Source organism: Ailuropoda melanoleuca, chromosome 16 (genome assembly GCF_002007445.2).
Source record: "Ailuropoda melanoleuca isolate Jingjing chromosome 16, ASM200744v2, whole genome shotgun sequence".
NCBI lineage: Eukaryota > Metazoa > Chordata > Mammalia > Carnivora > Ursidae > Ailuropoda > Ailuropoda melanoleuca.
The window spans coordinates 32156894-32180901 of record NC_048233.1 but is presented as its reverse complement, the minus strand read 5'-3'; the positions used below and the strand labels follow the sequence as shown (position 1 = coordinate 32180901).

The 24008-nt window shown below is 34.9% G+C and overlaps 1 protein-coding gene across 4 annotated transcripts in view; it reads right to left on the bottom strand.

Annotated features, from left to right (window-relative positions):
• CNTN1 (contactin 1) overlaps positions 1 to 24008 on the bottom strand; it is a 341918-nt gene that overhangs the window by 137405 nt on the left and 180505 nt on the right. For all 4 annotated transcript variants that reach the window (XM_019805133.2, XM_034645472.1, XM_034645473.1 and 1 more), the window contains 6 exons: positions 23426 to 23558; positions 21747 to 21779; positions 12294 to 12426; positions 8613 to 8785; positions 2964 to 3059; positions 313 to 519 (listed from right to left, as the gene is read on the bottom strand). In XM_019805133.2, the coding sequence (XP_019660692.1) occupies positions 313 to 519; positions 2964 to 3059; positions 8613 to 8785; positions 12294 to 12426; positions 21747 to 21779; positions 23426 to 23486 (703 nt within the window). In that variant the 5' untranslated portion in view covers positions 23487 to 23558. The remainder of the gene's footprint in view (positions 1 to 312; positions 520 to 2963; positions 3060 to 8612; positions 8786 to 12293; positions 12427 to 21746; positions 21780 to 23425; positions 23559 to 24008) is intronic.

Here is a 24008-nt window from a genome sequence, read left to right as displayed (position 1 = left end):
TTTTCTGTGCTTCTAGTGGCCAGAGATTCCCACTAGAAATAATATATGGATATTTTGCTAATAAATCAGTACCCTATACATTCTCTGAACTAGAGGAAACCAGTCCAAACTCAACCATCTTAGGGCACTTTTGTCATATAAATCTCCATTGGAAAAAACTAAGGAATGACCAAGACTTTCAAAATGTGTATCTTCTGTTTGCCCTGACTGAGTAGCCCGCTAGTCTTCCCACTGGATATTTCTTCTCATTGCTGCAAGCGCTCCATAAGCAAACAACCGGCAAAAGCAGGGTGTAACAAAGAAAACACTTACGTTCAGGTAGTGGAATGAGAGGGATAAATTTGCTGAACACGCTCTTTGTAATAGAAGGGCTGGATACAAAGCAGGAATAGTTGCCTTTGTCTGATGCCTCGACATTTGCAATGTAGAGATTTCCATTTGTCTGAGACACAAATCTTCGTTTATCCATTGTGATAAATACAGGAAATTCATTTAGAAGCCAGCGGTAGCTAAGATCATCTGGAAGGAAATATTGTCTTCTAAATATTAAATTCTTCTCCAAGAGCAAAAATTTTATTTTCTAGGAACAAGCTAGGACATAATCTAATCTAGGCTATTGTAGAACAAATGTTAGAAGTAGGCCAAGACAAATAGTGCGAATTTTCCAAAAGCTACCATATTTTGAGTGAATATAAGCATGGTGCTAAGCAACTATATTTATCTTTTTGCAATTCTTTTGTGGCCTATTAATATTCTAACTTCTATTTCATTGATGGGCTAAATGAAACTCAGAGCGGTTAAATGTTTTGCTTAGAATTTCATGACCGGTAAGTAGAATTGGGATTTTTAATCTAGGTCTGATGATTCCAAAACTCATGACCCATCTTCCTTACTGCATTTTAAAAATAAAATGAAGATTGCTAGCCACACTGTGTCTTTATATCTTTTTCCTTTTGTATTCCTATTTTGAATTACACGTTTAGAAATTAATTTCCCCTAAGTCTTTTCTCAAAACTGTAGCCAGACTCATCTTTCCAAAACTTAAGCAATGGCATGTGACTCCTCTTGTCAAACCCCTCCAAAGTAAATCTCACTCAATTTAAAGTCAGTGCAATTACTATGAATTATAATGTCCTGTGTGATATAGCTCTTGTATGTCTCCAATTTCATTTCCTATTACCTTCTATCTCATGCACTCTATTCCAGCCAGTCTGGCTTCCTTGGTCTTCCTCCATAGTTCTATCTCATGCCTTTGTTGCATCTGCATGGCATGTCCTTCCCTCACACATCTGCATTGTTAGTTTCCTCATGTCCCTCAGGCCTTTATTCAAAGTTTTCTTCACAGCATTGTCCTTTATAAAAGTTGAGCCATCATTTTAACACTTACTCTTTCCCCTTACCTGCATAAATTTTTCTTCCTAGTGCTTACCCACCAATATCTAGACAGGCTATACCTGTTAAATATGTATCTTGTATATTGGCGGTCTCTGCTAGTAGCAAATCTCTGAGGGCAGGTGGATTTTCATGTTTCACCCACCAAGGTATTCTTGTGGCATAAATAGTGCTTGGCACACAAAATTGTGTCACAAGTGCTCACAAGAGATTTGTTGAATGAATAAGTAAGGAAATGAAGCCCATCCAGTGCTGAATGTAGTCAAATGTAGTCATTGGCTATTTATGATCATTTACTTTGGGTGAAATACTATAGAGATGAGGGAATTTGTTTCCCCATAGTTCTTCAAAGAAAGACTGTTCTCTCATGGAAATGTTGTTACAATATTTTGAATTCTATGTTCCTCCTATATTTACCATTTAATAGTCTTTCTCCTGTTTTATTAGAGAGAAAATTACTGACATTCGATATATAAACAACCAGAATTTATATACATAGAATTGGAATAGAATATATATAGATGTGCATGTATAATTATATACATATAACATATATTTTGTGATATGCATTATATATTTACATATGTTCACCTCTTTCTATATATATCATCAGTGTATTCCACACAAAATGATTTATAACAGCCTGTTTTTTATGGGGTCTTTAAAGTCAAATTTATGATATAGTATTTGAACTCTAAAAATATAAAAATTATTTTTTTCATTGTGAAAAGTAGTATTTACATATTATTTCAAGAAGATATTTGATAAACAAGTGAAAATTAAGCGAAGTATATAAAGTGTTTATCTTTTAATTAACACTTTGGTGGCCTTAATTTTAGCCATATCAAATAACAGAAAACACGTATTCGAAGGTTGAATCTTGTTACAGATGACACTTAATTTAACACCTTTCTAAGTTGGATGATTTTTTTTTAAGATTTTATTTATTTATTTGACAGAGAGAGACACAGCGAGAGAAGGAACACAAGCAGGGGGAGTGGGAGAGGAAGAAGCAGGCTCCCAGCGGAGCAGGGAGCCCGATGCAGGGCTCGATCCCAGGACCCTGGGATCAGGCCATGAGCCGAAGGCAGACAGTTAACGAAGGAGCCACACAGGGGTCCCTGTATTATTATTGTCACAGCTAGATGCCCCTAAAGAGTTTAATAATTTATTATGTCTTTATCCTTTTCTAGCATTTATATAATTCACAGAATATTGTAGATGTAATATTTTTAATGAAATGACAGACTATATATCACTCCTTGGCACTGTTCTATTTTAAAAATAATTTGTAAAAAATCTATCATATTTTCTCCTGTGTAACAGGAATATTAATGAGGACATAATCTAACATATATGTTGTTTATAAACCAAAATGATTACAGATCTTTGGAATTAGGGCCAGACTAAAGAGGCTGGAAGTGTCTCTAACCATTCGTAAGCAATGCATTACAAAGTTAGGCAAATATTGAGTCTTATTTAATCGTAAATGAACCATTATTGTTAAGAAAATTAAAACATAGCCATTCATTGAATAGATGTTGATAGTCATAGAGGAACTTTAAATTTACCTGGAAAATGGTATGGAGGATCACAGAGAAGCACCATTCCCTTCCCTTCTTTCACCCGGACCTCAGGACGCTCCTCAGGTGGGAAAGGGTCAAGATCTAATTATGAAAGCAAAAAGGAAAACATTCACTCTCTAGTCAATAGAAAGAGATTTTCATTAAAGTTTATCTTTCCTCTCCTAACTTACTTTTGGATACGATACTTCTCAGTTGATTTGGTGGAACCTATGAAAGTCAATTCCCTATTTTTACATGCTGGCATTTGCATATACTCTTTTTTAAATTTATTTTTATTTTTATTTTTTTTATTATATTATGTTAATCACCATACAGTACATCCCCGGATTCTAATGTAAAGTTCGATGCTTCATTAGTTGCGTATAACACCCAGTGCACCATGCAATACGTGCCCTCCTTACTACCCATCACCAGTCTATCCCATTCCCCCACCCCCTCCCCTCTGAAGTCTTCAGTTTGATTCTCATAGTCCATAATCTCTCATGTTTCATTCCCCCTTCTGATTACCCCCCCTTTCTTTATCCCTTTCTTCCCCTACCGATCATCCTAGTTCTTATGTTCCATAGATGAGAGAAATCATATGATAATTGTCTTTCTCTGCTTGACTTATTTCACTTAGCATTATCTCCTCCAGTGCCGTCCATGTTGCAGCAAATGTTGAGAATTCGTTCTTTCTGATAGCTGAGTAATATTCCATTGTATATATGGACCACAGCTTCTTAATCCAGTCATCTGTTGAAGGGCATCTCGGCTCCTTCCATGATTTGGCTATTGTGGACAATGCAGCTATGAACATTGGGGTGCATATGGCCCTTCTCTTTACTACGTCTGTATCTTTGGGGTAAACACCCAGTAGTGCAATGGCTGGGTCATAGGGTAGTTCAATTTTTAACTTTTTAAGGGACCTCCACACTGTTTTCCAGAGTGGCTGTACCAACTTGCATTCCCACCAACAATGTAGGAGGGATCCCCTTTCTCCACATCCTCTCCAACAATTGTTGTTTCTTGCCTTGTCTATCTTTGCCATTCTAACTGGCGTAAGGTGGTATCTCAGTGTGGTTTTGATTTGAATTTCCCTGATGGCTAATGATTTTGAACATTTTTTCATGTGTCTGTTAGCCATTTGTATGTCTTCATTGGAAAAGTGTCTGTTCATATCTTCTGCCCATTTTATGATTTGTTTATTTGTTTCTCGTGTATTGAGTTTGAGAAGTTCTTTGTAGATCTTGGATACCAGTCCTTTATCTGTGGTGTCCTTTGCAAATATATTCTCCCATTCCGTGGGCTGTCTCTTAGTTTTTTTGACTGTTTCCTTGGCTGTGCAGAAGCTCTTTATCCTGATAAAGTCCCATAAGTTCATTTTATCTTTTATTTCTCTTGCCTTTGGAGATGTGTCGTGAAAAAGGTTGCTCTGGCCGATGTCATAGAAGTTGTTGCCTATGTTCTCCTCTAGAATTTTGATGGATTCCTGTCTCACATTGAGGTCTTTCATCCATTTGGAGTTTATTTTTGTGTATGGTGTGAGAGAGTGGTCAAGTTTCATTCTTTTGCATGTAGCTGTCCAATTTTCCCAGCACCATTTATTGAAGAGACTGTCTTTTTTCCACCGGATGTTTTTTCCTGCTTTATCAAAGATTAGTTGCCCAAAGAGCCGAGGGTCCATTTCTGGGTTCTCTATTCTGTTCCATTGGTCGATGTGTCTGTTTTTGTGCCAGTACCATGCTGTCTTTGTGATCACAGCTTTGTAGTACAGCTCGAAATCCGGCATTGTGATGCCCCCAGCTTTGTTTTTCCTTTTCAACAGTTCCTTGGAGATTCGGGGCCTTTTCTGGTTCCATACAAATTTAAGGACTATTTGTTCCAGTTCTTTGAAAAATGTCCTCGGTATTTTGATCGGGATAGCATTGAAAGTGTAGATTGCTCTGGGTAGTATGGACATTTTAACTATGTTAATTCTTCCAATCCATGAGCATGGAATATTTTTCCATCTTTTTATGTCTTCCTCAATATCTTTCAAAAGTGATCTATAGTTTCTAGCATATAGGTCCTTTACGTCTCTGGTTAAGTTAATTCCAAGGTAACGCATGGTTTTTGGTGTTATTGTAAATGGGATGGATTCCCTAATTTCTCTTTCTTCAGTCTCGTTATTCGTGTATAGAAATGCAACTGATTTCTGGGCATTGATTTTGTATCCTGCCACCTTACTGAATTGTTCTATAACTTCTAATAGTTTGGGAGTGGATTCCTTTGGGTTTTCCATATAGAGTATCATGTCATCTGCAAAGAGAGACAGTTTGACTTCTTCTTTGCCGATTTGGATACCTTTGATCCCTTTTTGTCTTCTGATTGCTGTTGCAAGGACTTCTAGTACTATGTTGAATAATAGTGGCGAGAGTGGGCATCCTTGTCGTGTTCCTGATCTTAAGGGAAAGGCTTCCAGCTTTTCCCCATTGAGAATAATGCTTGCAGTAGGCTTTTCATAGATGGCTTTTATGAGATTGAGAAATGTACCCTCTATTCCTACACTCTGAAGGGTTTTAATCAGGAAAGGATGCTGTATTTTGTCAAATGCTTTTTCTGCATCAATTGAGAGGATCATATGGTTCTTGAGTCTTTTCTTGTTGATATGATGTATCACATTGATTGATTTGCGAGTGTTGAACCATGCTTGCATCCCAGGTATGAATCCCACTTGGTCATGATGGATAATCCTTTTAATGTACTGTTGGATTCTATTAGCAAGGATCTTGTTGAGGATTTTGGCATCCATATTCATTAGAGAAATCGGTCTGTAATTCTCCTTTTTGAGGGGGTCTTTGCCTGGTTTGGGGATCAAGGTAATATTAGCCTCATAGAATGAGTTTGGTAGCTTTCCTTCTGTTTCTATTTTTTGAAATAGCTTTAGGAGAATAGGTATTATTTCTTCTTTGAATGTTTGGTAGAATTCCCCAGGAAAACCGTCTGGGCCTGGAGTTTTATTATTTGGAAGGTTGTTTATCACTGACTCAATTTCTTCATAGTTAATTGGCCTATTTAAGAAATCTATTTCTTCCTGTTTCAGTCTTGGTAGTTTATAGGTTTCCAGGAAGGCCTCCATCTCTTCCAGATTGTTTAGTTTTTTGGCATATAGCTGTTGATAAAAGTTTCTAATAATCCTTGCAATTTCAATGGTGCTGGTCGTGACCTCTCCCTTTTCAGTCATAATTTTAATAATCTCAGTCCTTTCTCTTTGTTTTTGGACAAGTTTTGCCAGTGGTCTATCAATTTTATGGATTCTCTCAAAGAACCAGCTTCTAGTCCTGTTGATCTGCTCTACTGTGGTTCTGGTCTCTAATTCATTGATTTCTGCTCTAATCTTGGTCAACTCCTTCCTTGTCAGTGGGTTAGGCCTGTCCCTCTGTTGCTGTTCCAGTTTCTTGAGGTGAGAATATAGAAACTGCATTTTAGATTTTTCTATTCTTTTGAGTGAGGCTTGGATGGCTATGTATTTCCCCCTTAGGACTGCCTTTGCAGTATCCCATAGGTTTTGGACCGTTGTGTATTCATTCTCGTTGGTCTCCATAAATTGTTTAATTTGTTTTTTGATTTCCTGGTTTATCGAGTCATTCTTGAGCAGGATGGTTCTTAGCCTCCAAGTGTTTGAGTTTCTTCCAGGTTTTTCCTTGTGGTTGAGTTCCAATTTCAGAGCGTTGTGGTCTGAGAATATGCAGGGGATAATTTCAATCTTTTGGTATTGGCTGAGACCTGTTTTGTGTCCCAGAGCATGATCTATTCTTGAGAATGTTCCATGGGCATTTGAATAGAATGAGTATTCTTTGGTTCTGGGGTGTAGTGTTCTATATATATCTATGAGGTCCAACTCGTCGAGTATGGCATTCAAAGCCTTTGATTCTTTGCTTAGTTTTTGCCAGGGTGTTCTGTCTATTTCTGATAGTGGGGTGTTGAGGTCCCCTACTATTACTGTGTTCTTATCTATATGTCTCTTTATTTTGGTTAAGAGTTGGCTTGTGTATCTTGCTGCTCCCCTGTTGGGGGCATATATATTNTTATACTCTTAAGACTTCCATGGTAAACGCCAGCAGATGCATGTTGGTAGCAGTCTGCATAAGTATTCTGACAATGCTAAAAATCACAATGTCTTCAACTTTTGCTTCAGGTTTAGGAAGAATCTAAGCAAGGGTATATGGAAATAAAATGGACTCAGGTAAAACCAGGAATCTACCAAAGAAGTAAGTAAAGAGAAGTGAGTTGGAGGAACAGACTCATTTGAAAAGTGTATTTCTCTTCCTGAGGGAGGACTCCAATGGGTGAAGGAATAAGGATGAAAAGTAGGATCCTAGCTGAGGTGATGTGAAGGTCAGCAATTTTTTCCCATTTTCAAATTCTGAGTTTTCCTTAGTCTCATTTCCTTCATTCTTTTCTGTTTATTTAGAAGTCACATTTTGCTTGGCTTCATGAACTCTACTGTTTAATTCTTCATTTGTTTTACTTGTGCTCATTCTGTTTCAACCCTGCCTCATCTCCTATTTCTTCTCTGTGATCAGTACTAAATTATAAAATCAAATTTTTACTTCTCTCAATATATTTATATCTCTGAAATGTCATCATCCTAATTGTTACCTTTTTGCAGAGAGCCCTTCAGATCTACATCTCTAATCTTGATGCTTCACTTGAATGCCAGCCCTATCTTCAAATACTTAGTTGACATTTCAACAATAACTTAATGTCATCATAACCTCTGCATGTGAAGCCATCATTTCAGTACTTCCTCCCAACCTTGAAATTGGTTTTACTTGCTCCCATTCCATTTTTAAAGAGAGCAGAATGTTTTTGCCCTTTGACTCAACTTTCCTTTAAAAAATATTTAGGGCCTTTTTTTCTTCAGTGCAATGTAATCTATTATTTTCAAGAATTGTTTATTATTTACATTCCCATTGTCACCATATTAATGAAATCTGACTCTTCACTCCCTGATGGTAATCACTGCCACATGGGTCCTCTTAAAACATAATTTTCATCCTATAATCCATTTTGCAAAAGATTTAAGTGCTGACTTATAAAATCGCATACTGGAGGTCATCTAGTCCAACTCCTCTTTCAATGCACAATTTTGTTGTAGAATAGATTCTAACTTTAAGTTTAGCACAAGGTTTCTGAAAAGATTTTTTATGACAGTCTCCATAAGGAGAAATTTAAATTTAATTTAAAGTTAAAATAATTTAGTTAGTTTAATTTACTCCTAATAATGTAAATCACATACTATGGAGTAAGATTCTGTCAAGTAGAGTTGAGCTTTAGAGAATACAACTGTAATGTCATAATTAAAAAAAAAAGAAAGAAAAAGAAAGAGAGAGAGAATGCATGGCTTAGCACTTTCACTGATGCTAGTTAATCAAGATCCCTCAGAACATGGCCTTACTTTATTTTCCAATATCCCTCATGACGCTTTGCTCTCTTGAAATTTTTTCTCCACACAGTTAAGGCCCACTGATCATATAAGACCCACTCCATCTATGGATCTTTTCTCTCATTTTCTTTTAATCTTGATTTTTCTTCTTGTTGAACTCTTATGATAATATTTAAATTTTACTTCACCTAGACACACTTGACCTTGTTAAAGTTACAGTTACTTACATCCAAAGCTCAGGGTTGCTTCCGTGCTTCTGACCATCCCATAGTTATTTGATGCTAAGCAGTAATATATTCCAGCATCTTTCTGTTTGTCAGGGTTGTTGATAACAAGGTTTCCACCTACCATACTGTACCGATCACTTGTCAGATCAATATCCCCATTATTCATTCTCCATCTATGAGAAAGAAAAACAAATGTCGTATCACAGGTCATGAGGCCTGCAAACAGCATAATGGCCTGATATCATTCTAAGAACATGGATACAGCTCCATGTGAAATCAGATGATTAAGTAGATGACTCAGTGTGGTATTTCTTCACACCATACAGTTCTGTGTCTCTGGGCGCATGATTTATAATTTAGTTCAGGCACAGAAAGGTAAATGTTCAAGTGCATGAATTGTGTTCTCTTTTTTCATGAAGCATTCGAAAGGACAAATATTTCTTTGAATTTGACTACATTAATTGGTTTCTTAGCAGATACACATAGATTATAAATGATAACTTTCTATGTACTAGTTAGATTCATGCATACCCAGATGTGTTGCATAAAATATTAAAAGCACTACTCTAGCTAAATTAAAATACAAAATATCAATACCCAATTCTAAATATCAAAATAAATTTTCAATAAAACTAATTGAAATCAGGGCTCTACTCAGGAAATGTCACACTCTGACCGCTAGAGGTCGATCACACAATTTGAAAATTGTAAAAATCAATTGGATCTTTTGTTTCCAAGCCACCAATATACTCTTGCATGTGTATTTAGAGGGATTGTGTTATAAATAAATTGGCTAAAAACAGGACTCTAACTTTCTTGGTGAGATGATGAGAAGAATAAATGTAGAAAATAGTTTTCAATTAAGCTGACCATCTGTGTATTATACATACTCATTCTGTTATATGATTCATGTCTTCAGCTATGTCATAGGCAAGAGCCATGATCCAATAGTGGGCTGTGGCCTCATGGCTCATGGCCTTGCACACTTCTGATTAGGGTTAGAATCTTACTCAAAAAAGCCTAATGATTTTAGAATATCTTTTATTAAATCAAATTACTGGAACATTTTTAGTTTTAATATTTATAATGTAGGAGGTAATTTAAAAGCAATCAGGAAACTGCTTTTGCATTTTGAAAACCTATCAAATTCCAACCCAATGAGTATATCTTCCCCCTCCCCCCACTTGATGGCAATATTGGCTCTGCTTGAACAATCCAATGTCAAGTTGCTTAGCATGCGCCAAGGCGATGGGTTTCCCTATTGAGCAATACCAATTGCTATTGTTATTGTTTTTCCCCATTACAATGACTCCAAATTTTTGTTTATTGCATTAACTCTTCTTCAGTGGATTTGAGTCTGCCTCTGATGTCATATAATGATTAAGTTTTGCTGTGTTTGGGTAAGTTCACTGGTTTACTTTATTTTCAGGAATGTACACCATTGTTGTAACTCCTTTCAGTTTTAAATGCAATTTTATTAGCATTCTCATTATTTTGAGGGTCAAAACAAGATAATGAAAGCTTTAAAGCTGATAAGTAGAAGGTAAAGTTCCCTGCTGTACCTTTCCGGGTGTTGCCATGAATAAGAAATTATCATAGAACATGCCATAAATATAAAACTACTGTGTGAATGACAGATTGCATAATTACCAAGGTTAGTATGGCTTGTTCTGAATATTAAATGAATTTTTAAAACTTCAAATGTTCTTTTTCATCAGACAAGCTGCAACATGAGCTGAATTCTTTGCCTTTTTTCCCCCCCTGTCAAATGCAGACTGCCTTCATAACAGAATTAAACATCTACTTCTCCTTTCCAGCTCTCCACTTTAATGTGTAGATATGCAGGCCACACTCATCCTGGGGACTTCAGTGCTGGTGCAACCTATGAGAGGGAGTTAGTGAATGTAGTTGTCAAGCAAAGCCTTGGCTCCTTATTTTATGTTTTAAATGTTGATAAGAACACTTAATATGAGAGCACTTACATGAGGTGTCTAAAATAGTCAAACTATAAAAGCAAAGAACAGAATGGTGATTGTCAGGGACTGGAGAGAAGGGGAAAAAGGGAGTTGCTAATCAATGTGTATAAAATTTTAGTTATGCAAAACTTTGCGTCCTAATGTGTCTGTGGGGTAGGGGTCAGGTAGACACAGCAAGAAGCACACATTTCTAGAACAGTATCTGAGAACAGTCTTCTCTGTTTTCTTGCCTTGATTCCAGGCTGTAGACTGATTTGCTGTTTCCACGTATGAATGTCAAGGACAAGGTGTCACAAAATAAGCATCACTGAAATAGCTTTTGAGATCACTGAAATAGCTTTTGAGATGTTATCAACCTGTCTAGATAGATACATACTGAAAAAATTATATGTTTCTTTGAAAGTCATAAAACCTGTGTTTCAGCCCTGGATCTGTGATTTACTAACTCTGGAGCAAGTCAATTTACTTATTCAAGATTCAGCTTCCTCTCCTACAAAATTATGTGCTTGGATTAGATCTCCTCTACAGACCTATTAGTTATACTATTCCACGTCCCATAACTATGTATATAAGCTCCCATTATGTGTGGCTTAAGGGTAGAAACAAGCCTAGCCCACCAAATATTTTCAAAATAAATGTGTTACTTATAATTTATGAAATAGCTACTTATTTTGCACTCCCATGCACGAAATTGAAACAATAAAAATAATTTCAAAGGGATGGTGCTTTTCTATCTAAATTCATATTTTATTTTAAGAATAATTTTTTAATTTAGCCCAGAGACCCATGAGAGTCTCTTGAACTTGAGAGAAAATGGGTTTGATTAGGATTAAATTTGATAACTTTTGATAACAATAGAAAATTGTTTTTTATTGAGAAAAAATACTATGAAAATCAGTCTTGCTGAATGACAACCTTCAATTAAGTTAGCTGAAGTCAACACACTAGAGCCCCAATTTCCCCATCAATCACTTGCTTTGTCTTCATGGAACCATTTCACAGGTGAAATTCAAATCCATTGGTTTGGTTAATTTTTTAATCTTATTCTTTGTAGCAGACTAGAAATTGTTAGTATACTTTTCTGAACCATCTGAAGCAGAAAAACCCATTGTTACCTTTTACAAAGTTATTTTTTATAACATAAATAGGTATCCCAGAAAACCAGAAAGAGACATATTGATACAGATTATCTAATTTTAAGAAATTTGCTGCATTGCCTGGAATATAGATCTGAGACCACTGAAAAAAAGTGGTGCTTTCTAGAATTATGTATGTAGCCTCTCTAAATGTAGCTGATATAGGAATATTATATATAATATGTAAATATGAGTTATCCAGGTTGATGCATATAAGAACATTTTATCCTCAAATGTGTATATTTAAATGTGCATGACTTTCATATAACCTTGTATATGCTTAATAGCATGATCACCATTTGACAATTTTTAAGTGGATAATATCAAACGGCATTAGCATTATCTATGCAGGAAATAGGAAGTGGATTATTTGCACATATTTAAGAAAACTTATTATCAATTTGGGCATTAAACAACTCTGTTTTAATAACTCGTATGCCAATATTTTTGATAATAGCCCTCCATTTTGTTAACGACCTTATAGCTTTCTCTATCAGTACAGGGTCACAGATGCTCAGCTATAATCTAGTCTAACAGTCCATTGTGAACAGAGCAGTGAGGTACGTTACTTGTAAACTGGGAAAGGGCTGGCTCGTGCCCTACAGTTTAGTGAAACTTTTCCTTCTGGTGATTCCTCTGGATAAATGGTATTGATGGGCTGCTCTTCAAAAATTGGTCCAAATCCTTTATCTTCCTCAGAAACTACAAGAAAAAGAAATTATTTTACATTGTGCTGTTTTATAAGTCAAAGAAAATTTGGATACATTTAAAAATGTTTTAGAAAAATGTTAGAAACATCAATCTTCATTTCCATTTGAAACAAAGATATTTGCCTACATAATCCTGAGGAAAACATTTATGTGCTTTATTCAAAATTCTTTTCTGTCCATCTCTCATTATTTCTCCCAAAGCACCCAGTGTTGTCATGCTTAACTATTTAATAGCCCCTCAAACAGGTCAGGCCTTCATGTCCCCAAGCCTTTGCAACATGTTTTTCCCCTTTCTGGAATCACCATCTCATTTTTCTCATCCTATCAAAACACAAACAGTCCTTTATGACTCAGCCATAGTTAGTTTCTTCAGGAAGCCACCTCTCACCCTTCCTAGCTTTAGTTGGTCCTATTTGTGTTCTCACAACTCCTCACACAGCTTATGATATTTAGCACACCTTCTGTGATTCTTGATATGATTGTCTGTTCCAAGAGACTGCAAATATTTGGAACAGGTGGCTGTGTCCATAATCTCCCAGCTAGCTGTCAAGCAGTCTGGAGCACAATAGGTGCTTAATGATTTTTTAATAAGAGAATAGATGAATTTCTAGAAGCTCTGGGGAAATTAGTCTCCTGTTTATTTATTTTTTTCTAAACATGTGACTGGCACCTGTACCTCAGTAACATCTAGAACATTCAATAAACAAATTATTGGGATCTGACCAACTGGTTCAGAATTCATCACAAGCAAACCCAAGTTGGGAAGCAGCTGTTTCTCTGGAAGGGAGGAGTGATGATTCACAGCAGGAAGAGGAGAAAAGAATCACTCATATGACATCAGTGTGGCAGCATTTACAGAGAAGAGCTAAGAGCCATATGCCCCACATGAATTGATACTAGGATGTGTGGCTAGGAAGGAGGATATTCTTACATAAGATTGTGAAAATGTCTCTGCTAGAGCACAGCTATGGTTCACTCCTCCAATTATTTTTTAAGAGAGAGTTTAAGGCAAACACCGGAGACATTTTGTCTGCTCCAACATCAACCTTGAAGATGAGAACTTTGTTCCACCTTCCCTCAATGAGCAGTTTCATTATATCATTTAAATCTTGCCTCAATACTGTCTACAGTGCCTTTGAAAAAAATTATTTAAACTCTCCAAGCCTCAATATCACCCTTTACAAAAGGAGGATAATAATAAAAAATCTATCCCATTAGACACTGTGAGAATTATTTTGAGACAACGCACATAAGACAGTAGTGTAACCTGGCTCACAGTCAGCATTCAATAAATATTGATTTTGTCAACGTTCTTGTGAATTTGCCAATCTTTTCAAAATTTGATTTATATAACTTCTGTATATCTTATACATATCTTTTCGTGTGTGTATATATATGTGTGTGTGTATATCAACTCATGAAACTTCTAAAAGCAAGAGGCCACATTTTACTCACTTTTGTTGTTCTGGTATTATTAGTGTTGTGTCAATACTTATTTGTGTACATGTAAGTGATCAATAAAATCCTTAAGTTAGTTTCTCCTAGTATGACGCATTAATTTTTCTAAACTTGCCTGAAGTATTTCAAAGGGAGATGCCTCATTTTTTGTTTGGAATTTGCTGAAATTGTCATTCAAGAATTTACAGACCTCAGTTCATTCCTTTTCAGCATCTTATTTCAGATAGCAAATTGCTGGATCAAAATCAAAGGAACCAGAGAAACTGAGATTTAGCTTCACCAATGGACTTCTCCTAACTGTTGTTTTATCCAAGCCATTTGTTCTATGGGGAGTCAATATTTAAAAAAGAAAGAAAGAAGCACAGATGCGCGAAGGGCCCACAGGCCTAAGACAACCTTATAAGATCACAAGTGTGAGGTGTTCAGAGAAGCTCTCTGCTAATGATTTTGAAAGTCCTGCTGTGAGCAGTGTCTAGTTCCATATCCTTCTTGAAGTTGTAAAAGCCTAAAATGCATATAATGTTTTCTGCTTCACTTCTAATAATTTTCCTGATGATGCCCAATATTTCTTGGCCTTTTAGGATATAACCACACACCAGGGGAAATGAAGAATGAATCCCAAATCGCTGACAACTCGAGACTTTCATTGGGATGTAGGCTCTAGACTTTTCAATCTCTGAAAGAAATGACCTGTACTTATCTATGATAAAAATCATATGCCATTTCTCTTCCCATTTGAACAATTCATAAGCTCTTCCTTGAATCTCTCCCAATTGCACAGCTTTTCTGATGGGAACAATTTAGTAACACCTGCTAATCTGGAGATTCTGTTGTTTCTTCCCAATTCACATGAAAATGTTTAAAAAGACAAGCAGAGAAGTGCAATTTTATCACTATATTTAGATTCTCTTCTTGAAGACAAGATGACTTCTATTGCAACTCTATCCCTGATCAATGACAATTTTAGGTGAATTTTTCAATTTTTAAAAAATTTAAGTAGACTAGATATTTAGAGGGTAAAAATAAATATTATTTAGAGAAGTTTAAAGCTCATAAATATCTTCTGAGTACATTGTATTTATATAAAAAAACCTGATGATGAGTTTTTAGACACAACACAAAAACCATGATTCATTAAAGAAAAAAACAAGACAGCTGGATTTTATTAAAATTAAAAAAAGTTATGTTCTGTGAAAGACATTCTCAAGAGAAGCTCAGGTGTTCAAGTTCAGGGGTTTTCCTTTGGGTTATCCCCAACTTGTATTCCATAAGCAACAAATTGGAGAGACTTGCAACTAACTAAATCCCTGTCTTATTTAATAATAGGGATATATTAGTGATTGCACACTATTTCACAAAATTTGTCCTCATCTCCACAGGTATAGGGTTGTATTAGGTAAAGCCTCTCTAACATTATTGTGTTTCCAATGTAGAAATAGCCAGTCCCAGCCTGTCTCACATCTGCTTCCACAGTGCCCTCCGGCAGTGCCATTAGAAAGGTTGTAATACTCCTAAATTCTCAATTTGTAATTTCATTGGCTTTCTTGAAACAACTACTTTTATCACTCTGAAGTAGTTATGTTCATACCAAACTGGCTTCATTATTTAAAGTACTGTATAGTGCCTCTGAATTCAACAAAGACGTACACATACATCTATGTGAAGGTAGAGATTAGATTGGTAGATTTGCATATTTTAATTAAATGCATAGTCTTAAATATTTCATTTGATAGTGTATCATTTGATTTTAAGGCATATGGTTTTGAGACAAACGTTGGTCACCTTTGGAAGACTAAGGATGCTTTAAGTAGTTTCTACATCTTAATCATATGCATTAAAAATAAGTTCAATTTTTCCGACAAAAGATACCAGCAATGAAAATTTCCATTGAAAATAATGGAATGTCAAATAATAATAATGAGACTATATATATTGCCAGACAATACCTCAAGGGGCATAGGTAAAGATTAAATACTTTTTGGGTGACTTGGGTTGAAATTTATATACCAAACTGGGTAATATTAGTGCCCCATGCTATTTTTGTTTCTCCTGACAAGTAATCTTCATAAATTATATGTGTATACTGCTTCATACTCCACTGCCATCTGGCCTTTTATAGGAACAGACAGTGAAACATTCAGGGGATAAAAATATGAAGCTAATTTCCACCAAAATATTGGATTTGTTTTTCACACTGAGAGAGAGTTCCCCTGGCTCATTCTATAGGTCAAAAGCAGAATTGGACACACTTCACATCACAGCAGTACTTCTGGTATTATTTTACAAATGTATGTTTCATGCTTTTGTAAAATGTTCAGGCCTAAATAAAACAATGTATTCCATTAGATGGTTTAGCAATTACTCTATGTATTTTATTTGGGGAATATATTTGGGCCCTTGAAAGATAAATTACTTAAAACAAGCTTTTGAATTGCATGGGCATGCTCAGTGAACCCCTGAATGTTATCCTCATAACCCCCTTGAAGAGTATCTGAGCTCATCACCCTGTTCTCTCAGCTAGGGCACTCGGGTGAAGGGAAAATAAATTTCTGGAAGAATACAAGGCTCAGAAAAGGATTCATTAATGCAAGCATTATACTCTCAGCCAACAGAAAATATGGATCTTACTGCTTTTTTCTACACCTGTGGAAGTAATTAGAAGATAAATTATGGTGCTTTGGATGTGTTATGGGGTTACAGGGCACATGAAACAAGAAATAGGTATTATGTTTCAGAAAAATAAGATTACTTTTTAAATATGTGCTCTTTTTTCTTACTGGGTAGATTCTTCTAAAAAGGAGCACAAAATTATAGATGGCGTCTCTAGCTAATTAAAGACAGCATTTCAAATCACTCTTTGATCTGTTCTTAATGCAAATTCACCAATTTTCTACCACATAATGGTAGTCTTTTGGAGAATTAAGTTCATTTCTTAAATTTGATCATGAAGATTAACAAGAAAGAATGAAATCATATAGCATTATTTGTTATCAAATTTACAAATATAAATGATAGGCAAAACTACTGCTTTTTTCTGTCTTATTCTCAGTTCCATCGTTAACATAATCAGCTTTATTACTTAAAATGGGATTACTTCATCTCTCACTATGTGGAGATGGTCCACTATAATCTTGCTATTCTATTATATATTTGAAAATTGAAAGTGTAATTATGACTTGTACTTGAGAGATCTTTTTATTCATTTTGGATCTATTTTGAAACAAATTCTATTTCTCATTCTGTAATATGTCACCTCAATCTGTGAGTTATAAAAACATACTTCTACATAAGTATGTTACAAGAAGAGTCTCAGGGAAAAAAACTATTAGAAAAAAAAGCAATGACAAAAAAATTTTGAACAGAGTCTAATACTGGGATTTTTATAATATTTACAATGTTATGATATTTATGGGATGGTGAGTGTTACGAGTTTCTTGAAATACAATAAATTCTCTAAATGAGACAGTATTTAAATTGTCTCAAAGAATCCTTTTTCCTCCTGTCTTCAATGTTAACCGTTCCCCACTAATAAGGGAACAAGGATGTTTAGAGCTTGGGCTTTGAATACTTGGGTGCCCCAATCCTTTAGGGTCATGGGTAATATATAATATTTCAGTAATTTACTGTAACTTAAATGTAAAGGAATTGGTTTGAGGAACTTGTAGCAATCAAATTGTTAGAACAAAGACTGGGGTCAGGTTAGCAGAAAGGTTGACTAAATTTCCCTTTGCATGGCTTTACCTGCCTAAGAGCCTATCAAGTCTCTTGATAGCAGCAACTTCCTTGCCCTAATGTCCACTGCTAAAGCCTCTACATACTGTGTTTTCCTTAACTGTCTGGACATCTTGCCACACCTACTTTATGTATACCCCACTATGTAGCATGCTCCAGTTGGGGGGCCTACGCTTATCACTTTGCCTCCTCAGGCTATCTCTAGTCTATTTTAATTGATAACAGTGACTGTATCACAAAATAATGATAAGCCAGTGAATGCTATAAAATTTCAGTCATAATTAGAGATGGAATAATGCAATATGAATGAAAATAATGCTAAGTAATTGATAGGACTCTAATTTAAAAATATCATGAAAACTTGGGTATAAGTACTATGAAGACACAGGAAATTCGTATCTGCTCTCTTCATAATTTTAATTTTCCTTGATATTAGCTTTGAATATTATAGTCATATGATAATCCCATTGTACAAATTAAAATTATTTCATACTCTAATTCCTACAGAATAGGTATTATACTGCTATTTTATCTCTTCCCTTTATTGTTTTTGTCACTAAATTACAAAGGAATTAAAGAGATATTTATTCTCATTTTAGGTTAGCCTAGGTGAAAGTTGGTCCTGAGACAATTGTATCTTATTATTAAAGTAAAAAAGACCATAACTGAGAAAGCATCTAAAATAAATATTTACATTCATATATTTAGTTATTAATTAACTATCTGAACATTACATGTTCACTATATAGAACTTAGTTGTATTCATTCTTTTATCTCAATAGGATACATATTGGTTTCATACAATCTAAAAAATAAAAAGGGAAGAAATTTTTAAGAGACATGAAGAAGAGTGGATTTAGGTTTGATGGTTTTTTAGTAAGCCTTGGTGTACTTTATTTTTCAAACTAAAATATTTATGTATTGTTTTAATGCGTATATTTTATCTAAAAGCTAGTCACCTAGGCTATTAAGATTATTATGCAGTAATAGTTAAAAACTATTACATATCCAAGACAATATATTGGATAGAACTCTCCCATTCCTAAGTGGAAAAAAAACCAAACCTCAATTTCAACTCACCTAAGTGATGTGGCAGACACTGTTGCTTGACTCACCAGTGCCAGTCCCTCCCTTCCACCCTGATGATAAAGGTCGGATATGCTCAAGGATCAAATCCTCCCTCACATGACTCAGAAGTACAGATTGACTATCATTAATACCATTACATTACTCCTTCCTATGATAAGATTAGTGGTAAATTTAGAACCCAACTCAGGACACTGAAGTGTTTAGAGATCTATCGAGAGGTCTCTTGCTTTTAAAAAGAAATAGGTATGAGAAAAAATACACCTCTTTCACCTGTTGATGTTACGTCTACATGTAATATCTGAAACTGCAGCACTGTTTCCAATAGGTCAAGTAGAAAGCCTGAGAGTTGACCATTGGGTTCACCATGTGCTCACCACTGGTGACATGGTCAAGGCATCTTGGTTGAATGCTAGTGTGAAAGTCTGATTGCAGTAGGTTCAAAGGAAAATATGGGTCAGAGAATTGAAGACAGAAAGCATAGTCTATTTTTTTAGTAATAATCCTGAAAAGAAGAATAGATAAGTAGGATATTAGATATAGGGTGTGGGGTTTGCAGAGAAATGATTTTTTAAATGGGAGAAATTACCACAGAATGTTTGTATGTTGACAGCAATAATCCAGTAGAGGGAGAAACTGATGATGAGGAGACACAGGGGACAATTATTGGAGCAATGAACTTAAATAAACCAGATGGGATAGAATGAGTGTACAAGTGTAGGGTTTAGTATGGTGACCTCATATATGAAACAAGCAGGAAGACAGAGTGTATGAGCTTAGATATAGGACAAGAGTAAACGTGGTAGCGTGAACTTGTGGAAATTATCTTCAGTTTGTCTCTAATACCTCTGTGTAATAGGAAGCAAAGTAAGGATGGCAAGAAGCTGTTGGAGTTTTGAAGGGAGGGAGCAAATATGATATAATCTAGGAAAATGAGAAGATGAATTCACTAGGGAAGTGGAGTATGTTTGCTGGGAAATACCAGCTGTTCACTTGAAGTTAGCAGTTATGAATTTAACTTGATGTCAGCATACATGAGGGTTTTTTTTGTTGTTGCTTTATTTTTGTTTTTGTTTTTTTCTTAGTAACAATTAGCTGGGTGGTCAAAAAAGTTTGGGAATTTTTGGGTATTTTACAACTCTTATCTCCTCAGAGATTCACAATACTTTTCTCTTAGTGTAATATTGGTTGAATTATGCCCCCTCAAAAAGATATGTTGAAGTCCTAAACCTTGGTACATCAGAATGGGACCACATTTGGAAATAGGATGTTTATAGAAGTAATCAAGTTAAAATGAGGTCATTAGGTTGTCCCAAATACAATATGACTGGCAAACTTAAAAAGAGGTAAATTCAGACACAGAGGCAGACATGCACAGAGGGAAGATGTGAAGAGACACAGAAGGAAGACATACATATGAAGATGGAGGCAGACAATGGAGTCATGCTACCATGAGCCAAGAAATGTCCATGGCTACTCAAAGCTGGAAGAGGCAAGGAAGAAGCCTTCTTCTACAGGTTGTGGAGGGACCAAGCCTTGATACAACCTTGCTATTGACTTCTAGCCTCCAGAACTATGAGACAATACATTTCTACTGTTATAAGCCACCCAGTTTGAGGTACTTTATTACAGCAGTCCAAGGAAGTAATACATCTATTATATTATTAAATAAGTAGTATCAATACTTATCACTTAAAGTTAATAATAAACTACTGAACTTTTATGAACTAGCCTTTCCTAAATTTATTTGACAATAAAGTCCTTTTTAATGTAATTCCTACTAACATCCTGGAACAAGTATTTTCTGAAATGCTTGGAGAAATACTGACTTAATAGAGCCCATATTTCCCTACCTCTGTACTTTTATTTGTTCTACTTCTTTTATTTGGAATTACCTCCATTTCTAACTTTCAAAATACTTCAAGGCTCCCTTATCTACTACTCTCATCATTAACTATTCCTTAATTCCTCAAAGTAAATCTTTTAAAATGCTCATTATATTTTTCTTATAAATTTAGCACCTACTTATCTCATTTCCCAGTATATGGTTAAGATTCTTGAAGTCAAGGAACTTATCTTTTTATAGTGTACATGCAGTGATCCGTAACTCCCAAGGTGGAAACAGAAGTGGCTTTGGTGGAATTCATGCTTAGACTTTCCTTTCCTATAATCCTCATGGCAACCTACAAATGAAAGTTCTTCTGACCCACGCTAACATGAATATCCTTGATTTGGCATGCAAGTTGTAGCACTGGTTGCTCAGTGATTCTTTCCAATTTTGCATTCTCCTATCACCCTGCAGGGGCTTTTATAAGTTACTAGCCTTAGTATGTTCACTGAGTACCTGTTACGTAGATCACTGTTCTAGAAGCTATCATCATATTCTTTTTTTTTTTTTTTAGTTCGCACAAGGATCCTGTGATTTTTATGGGAAGTCGAGGCTCACGGAAGGTGAATAATTTGTACAAGATCACATCGCTAGTGAATTTCAGGTTGAGCTAGACTCTATTTTCTCCAGTATCCCATGCTACCTCTGTTTCTGGCAAAAAATGTTCAGTGGTTGAAGTAGAATTTAAACTAGCAGAATTAACAGTTACATTTAATAAATCAAAAACAGTAAATTCTGCAACATCTTTGGAGTTCTAATTAAACTGAATCTTAAGGTTCTGAGGTCACTAACTTTAGTTCTATCTTTTCAGCAAAGTAAGACTTTCAAAAGTAAGTTAGGTGTTTACAATATTTAAAATATTGCTTCAAAATTTAATAGCATAGAATTGTTACAAAGCATGCAGGAAAGAAATACAGGCCATATGGAATATTTTCTATCCACTACAACCCTCTAATAGTGTATTTGTGGTGTATCCATTCAATTCGTTCTGGCAATCAAACAAATTGTCTTATGACTGCAGATAAACCATCTTACAAAATCTCCAAGTGATTTAACATTAACCATTTGCCTTTAAGTTTAGAGAGTGAATAGCTTATAGTAGAGTTGGTAAAAGCTATTTCAAAAAATTTACCCTTTCATTAACTTACCTCCATGACCATATCTTCTGTACCATGTAAACTCTAAAAATAAAAGATAAAAAATGTTAATCCCAAAGCAGCTTTCACGTTGTGGTTTTAAATATTAATCAAATAACTGAGATACTAGTTAATGAAATGACATTAGTGGCCCTTTACTATTACAGTTGATGTATCATCACGTTTGCAACTATTTATTTCATGTGTTTGCATTTTATAGATGCATTACAATTTGTGGTTAATAGAATTAGGATGAATTTTCAGTACTAATTAAGTTATTGTTTTATTTCATTCATAAAGATAAGACTTAGCCACAATAAACCTACCATAAATTTTTTTACTTTTTTTTTTTTAAAGATTTTATTTATTTATTTGACAGAGAGAGAGACAGCTAGCGAGAGAGGGAACACGAGCAGGGGGAGTGGAAGAGGAAGAAGCAGGCTCATAGCAGAGGAGCCTGATGTGGGGCTCGATCCCATAACGCCGGGATCATGCCCTGAGCCGAAGGCAGACGCTTAACCGCTGTGCCACCCAGGTGCCCCCATAAATTTTCTTTATTATATTTGTATAGTATGTATATAAATATGCATGTAATTGTGTGTGTGTGTGTGTGTGTGTGTGTGTGTGTGTGCATGATTCCTGGGGTTATAGGAATGCCATTAAAATTCTCAAGCACTGATGAAATTATCATATTTTATGAATTCTGAAGTCATAATAATAAAAATTACTCCAAAATAAAATAACATTCTTATTTCCTTAATAATAAACAAGAAATGCAATAGGATGCCTAGCAGATTCATCATTAAAACAATCAATGTGGATTGATAAATGCTGGATAAGATCGTCTATGTCTTGAACTTAATTAACAACTCAACAAGTATTTACTGTGCTAAGGTAATTGAGATGAAGGTATTAGAAAAATTATTAGAAAACATGCTGCTTTCAGATAAAGCTATAATGCATCTCTCCATGTAGGAAATATTTCTGAATTCTTACTTGTCTTTGAAAGATAGAGTTACAGTATTTGTCCTAAAACTTGAGCACTTTTAAAACTGCTTTGTTATTCTTAATGTCCTTGAACACATTGTAGATTATTTTAAAATTGTTTTTCACAAGACTGACTAGCCAGTAATAAAAATTAAATTATATTAACTTACAAATAAATTAATTAAAAATAAAGGTAACAAATGTTTAAAACCCATTAATTTCTACTTATTTTACTACATTCTATTTTTATTTAAGCTATTGAGGTTACTTGAGTTTACTGTATCTATATGGTGAAAATACTATATAGTTGTATATCTTTTCCAACAGCACATTAAATTACTTGTTGTATATCTTTTCCAACAGCACATTAAATTACTTCAATTTGTCAAGATTGGCCATAGCAGGAATATTTACTCCCCAGCAACTGACAAATGCTACACAGCAGGGATATTTTTCTCTCCCAGAGGTCCACATTTTAAACATTTACCAGCTTACCACTACATAAGACTGATTAAATCTTATGAAATTTTACTTGAAAATAAAAAGAAAAATAGGGTCAACTTTAATATACATTAATTTACACATCTGACACTGATGTCAAAAATATTAATTTTAACTTCATGTGCCAGATTTAATAAAGTGAATACACACATATTGATTATATTGACATAATTTATAGAGAATATGCAAAGGGTATTTCTTACCTGATAGACAGGTTGTAAAAGATATTATCACAAGGTGACTGACCAGCAACCACATTTTCATCTTATAAGTGTAAAGGTTAGTTTTTAATTTTCCAAAAAAGCTTTAGCTTTATGATAGCTGGATAATAAACACCTGCATCAAAAACAGAAAAGAAAGAAAAAAAAAAAAGGAAAGGAAAAGGATAGGATAGGATGGGGGAAAAAAAGGAAAGGTAAATGCTCATCATTTGGGGTCAACAACATTATCAGGTCAATTTTATTTTATGTTTCTTGTTTATAGAATAAGTTTTAGTTTATTTCAATGTATTTGTAAGCACCATTTTTATGAAACAAGTAGACTTGGTATCAGAGGGTTTTCAGCTGCCTATAGGATTGACACTGCAGGAACATGAGCAAGTCACTCAATTGGTGTGTTCTAGTTTTTAACTCTGACAATTGACCATAACAGTACTTTTTCTATAAATGGCATAGTTGTAAACATTTACATATCAATCAATTTAATTGAAGATCAAATTTAACTGAAGGGCTGGTAGGAAGATTTAATTAAACAGATGTTTGTATAAGAGCTTTGTAAACTTATAGG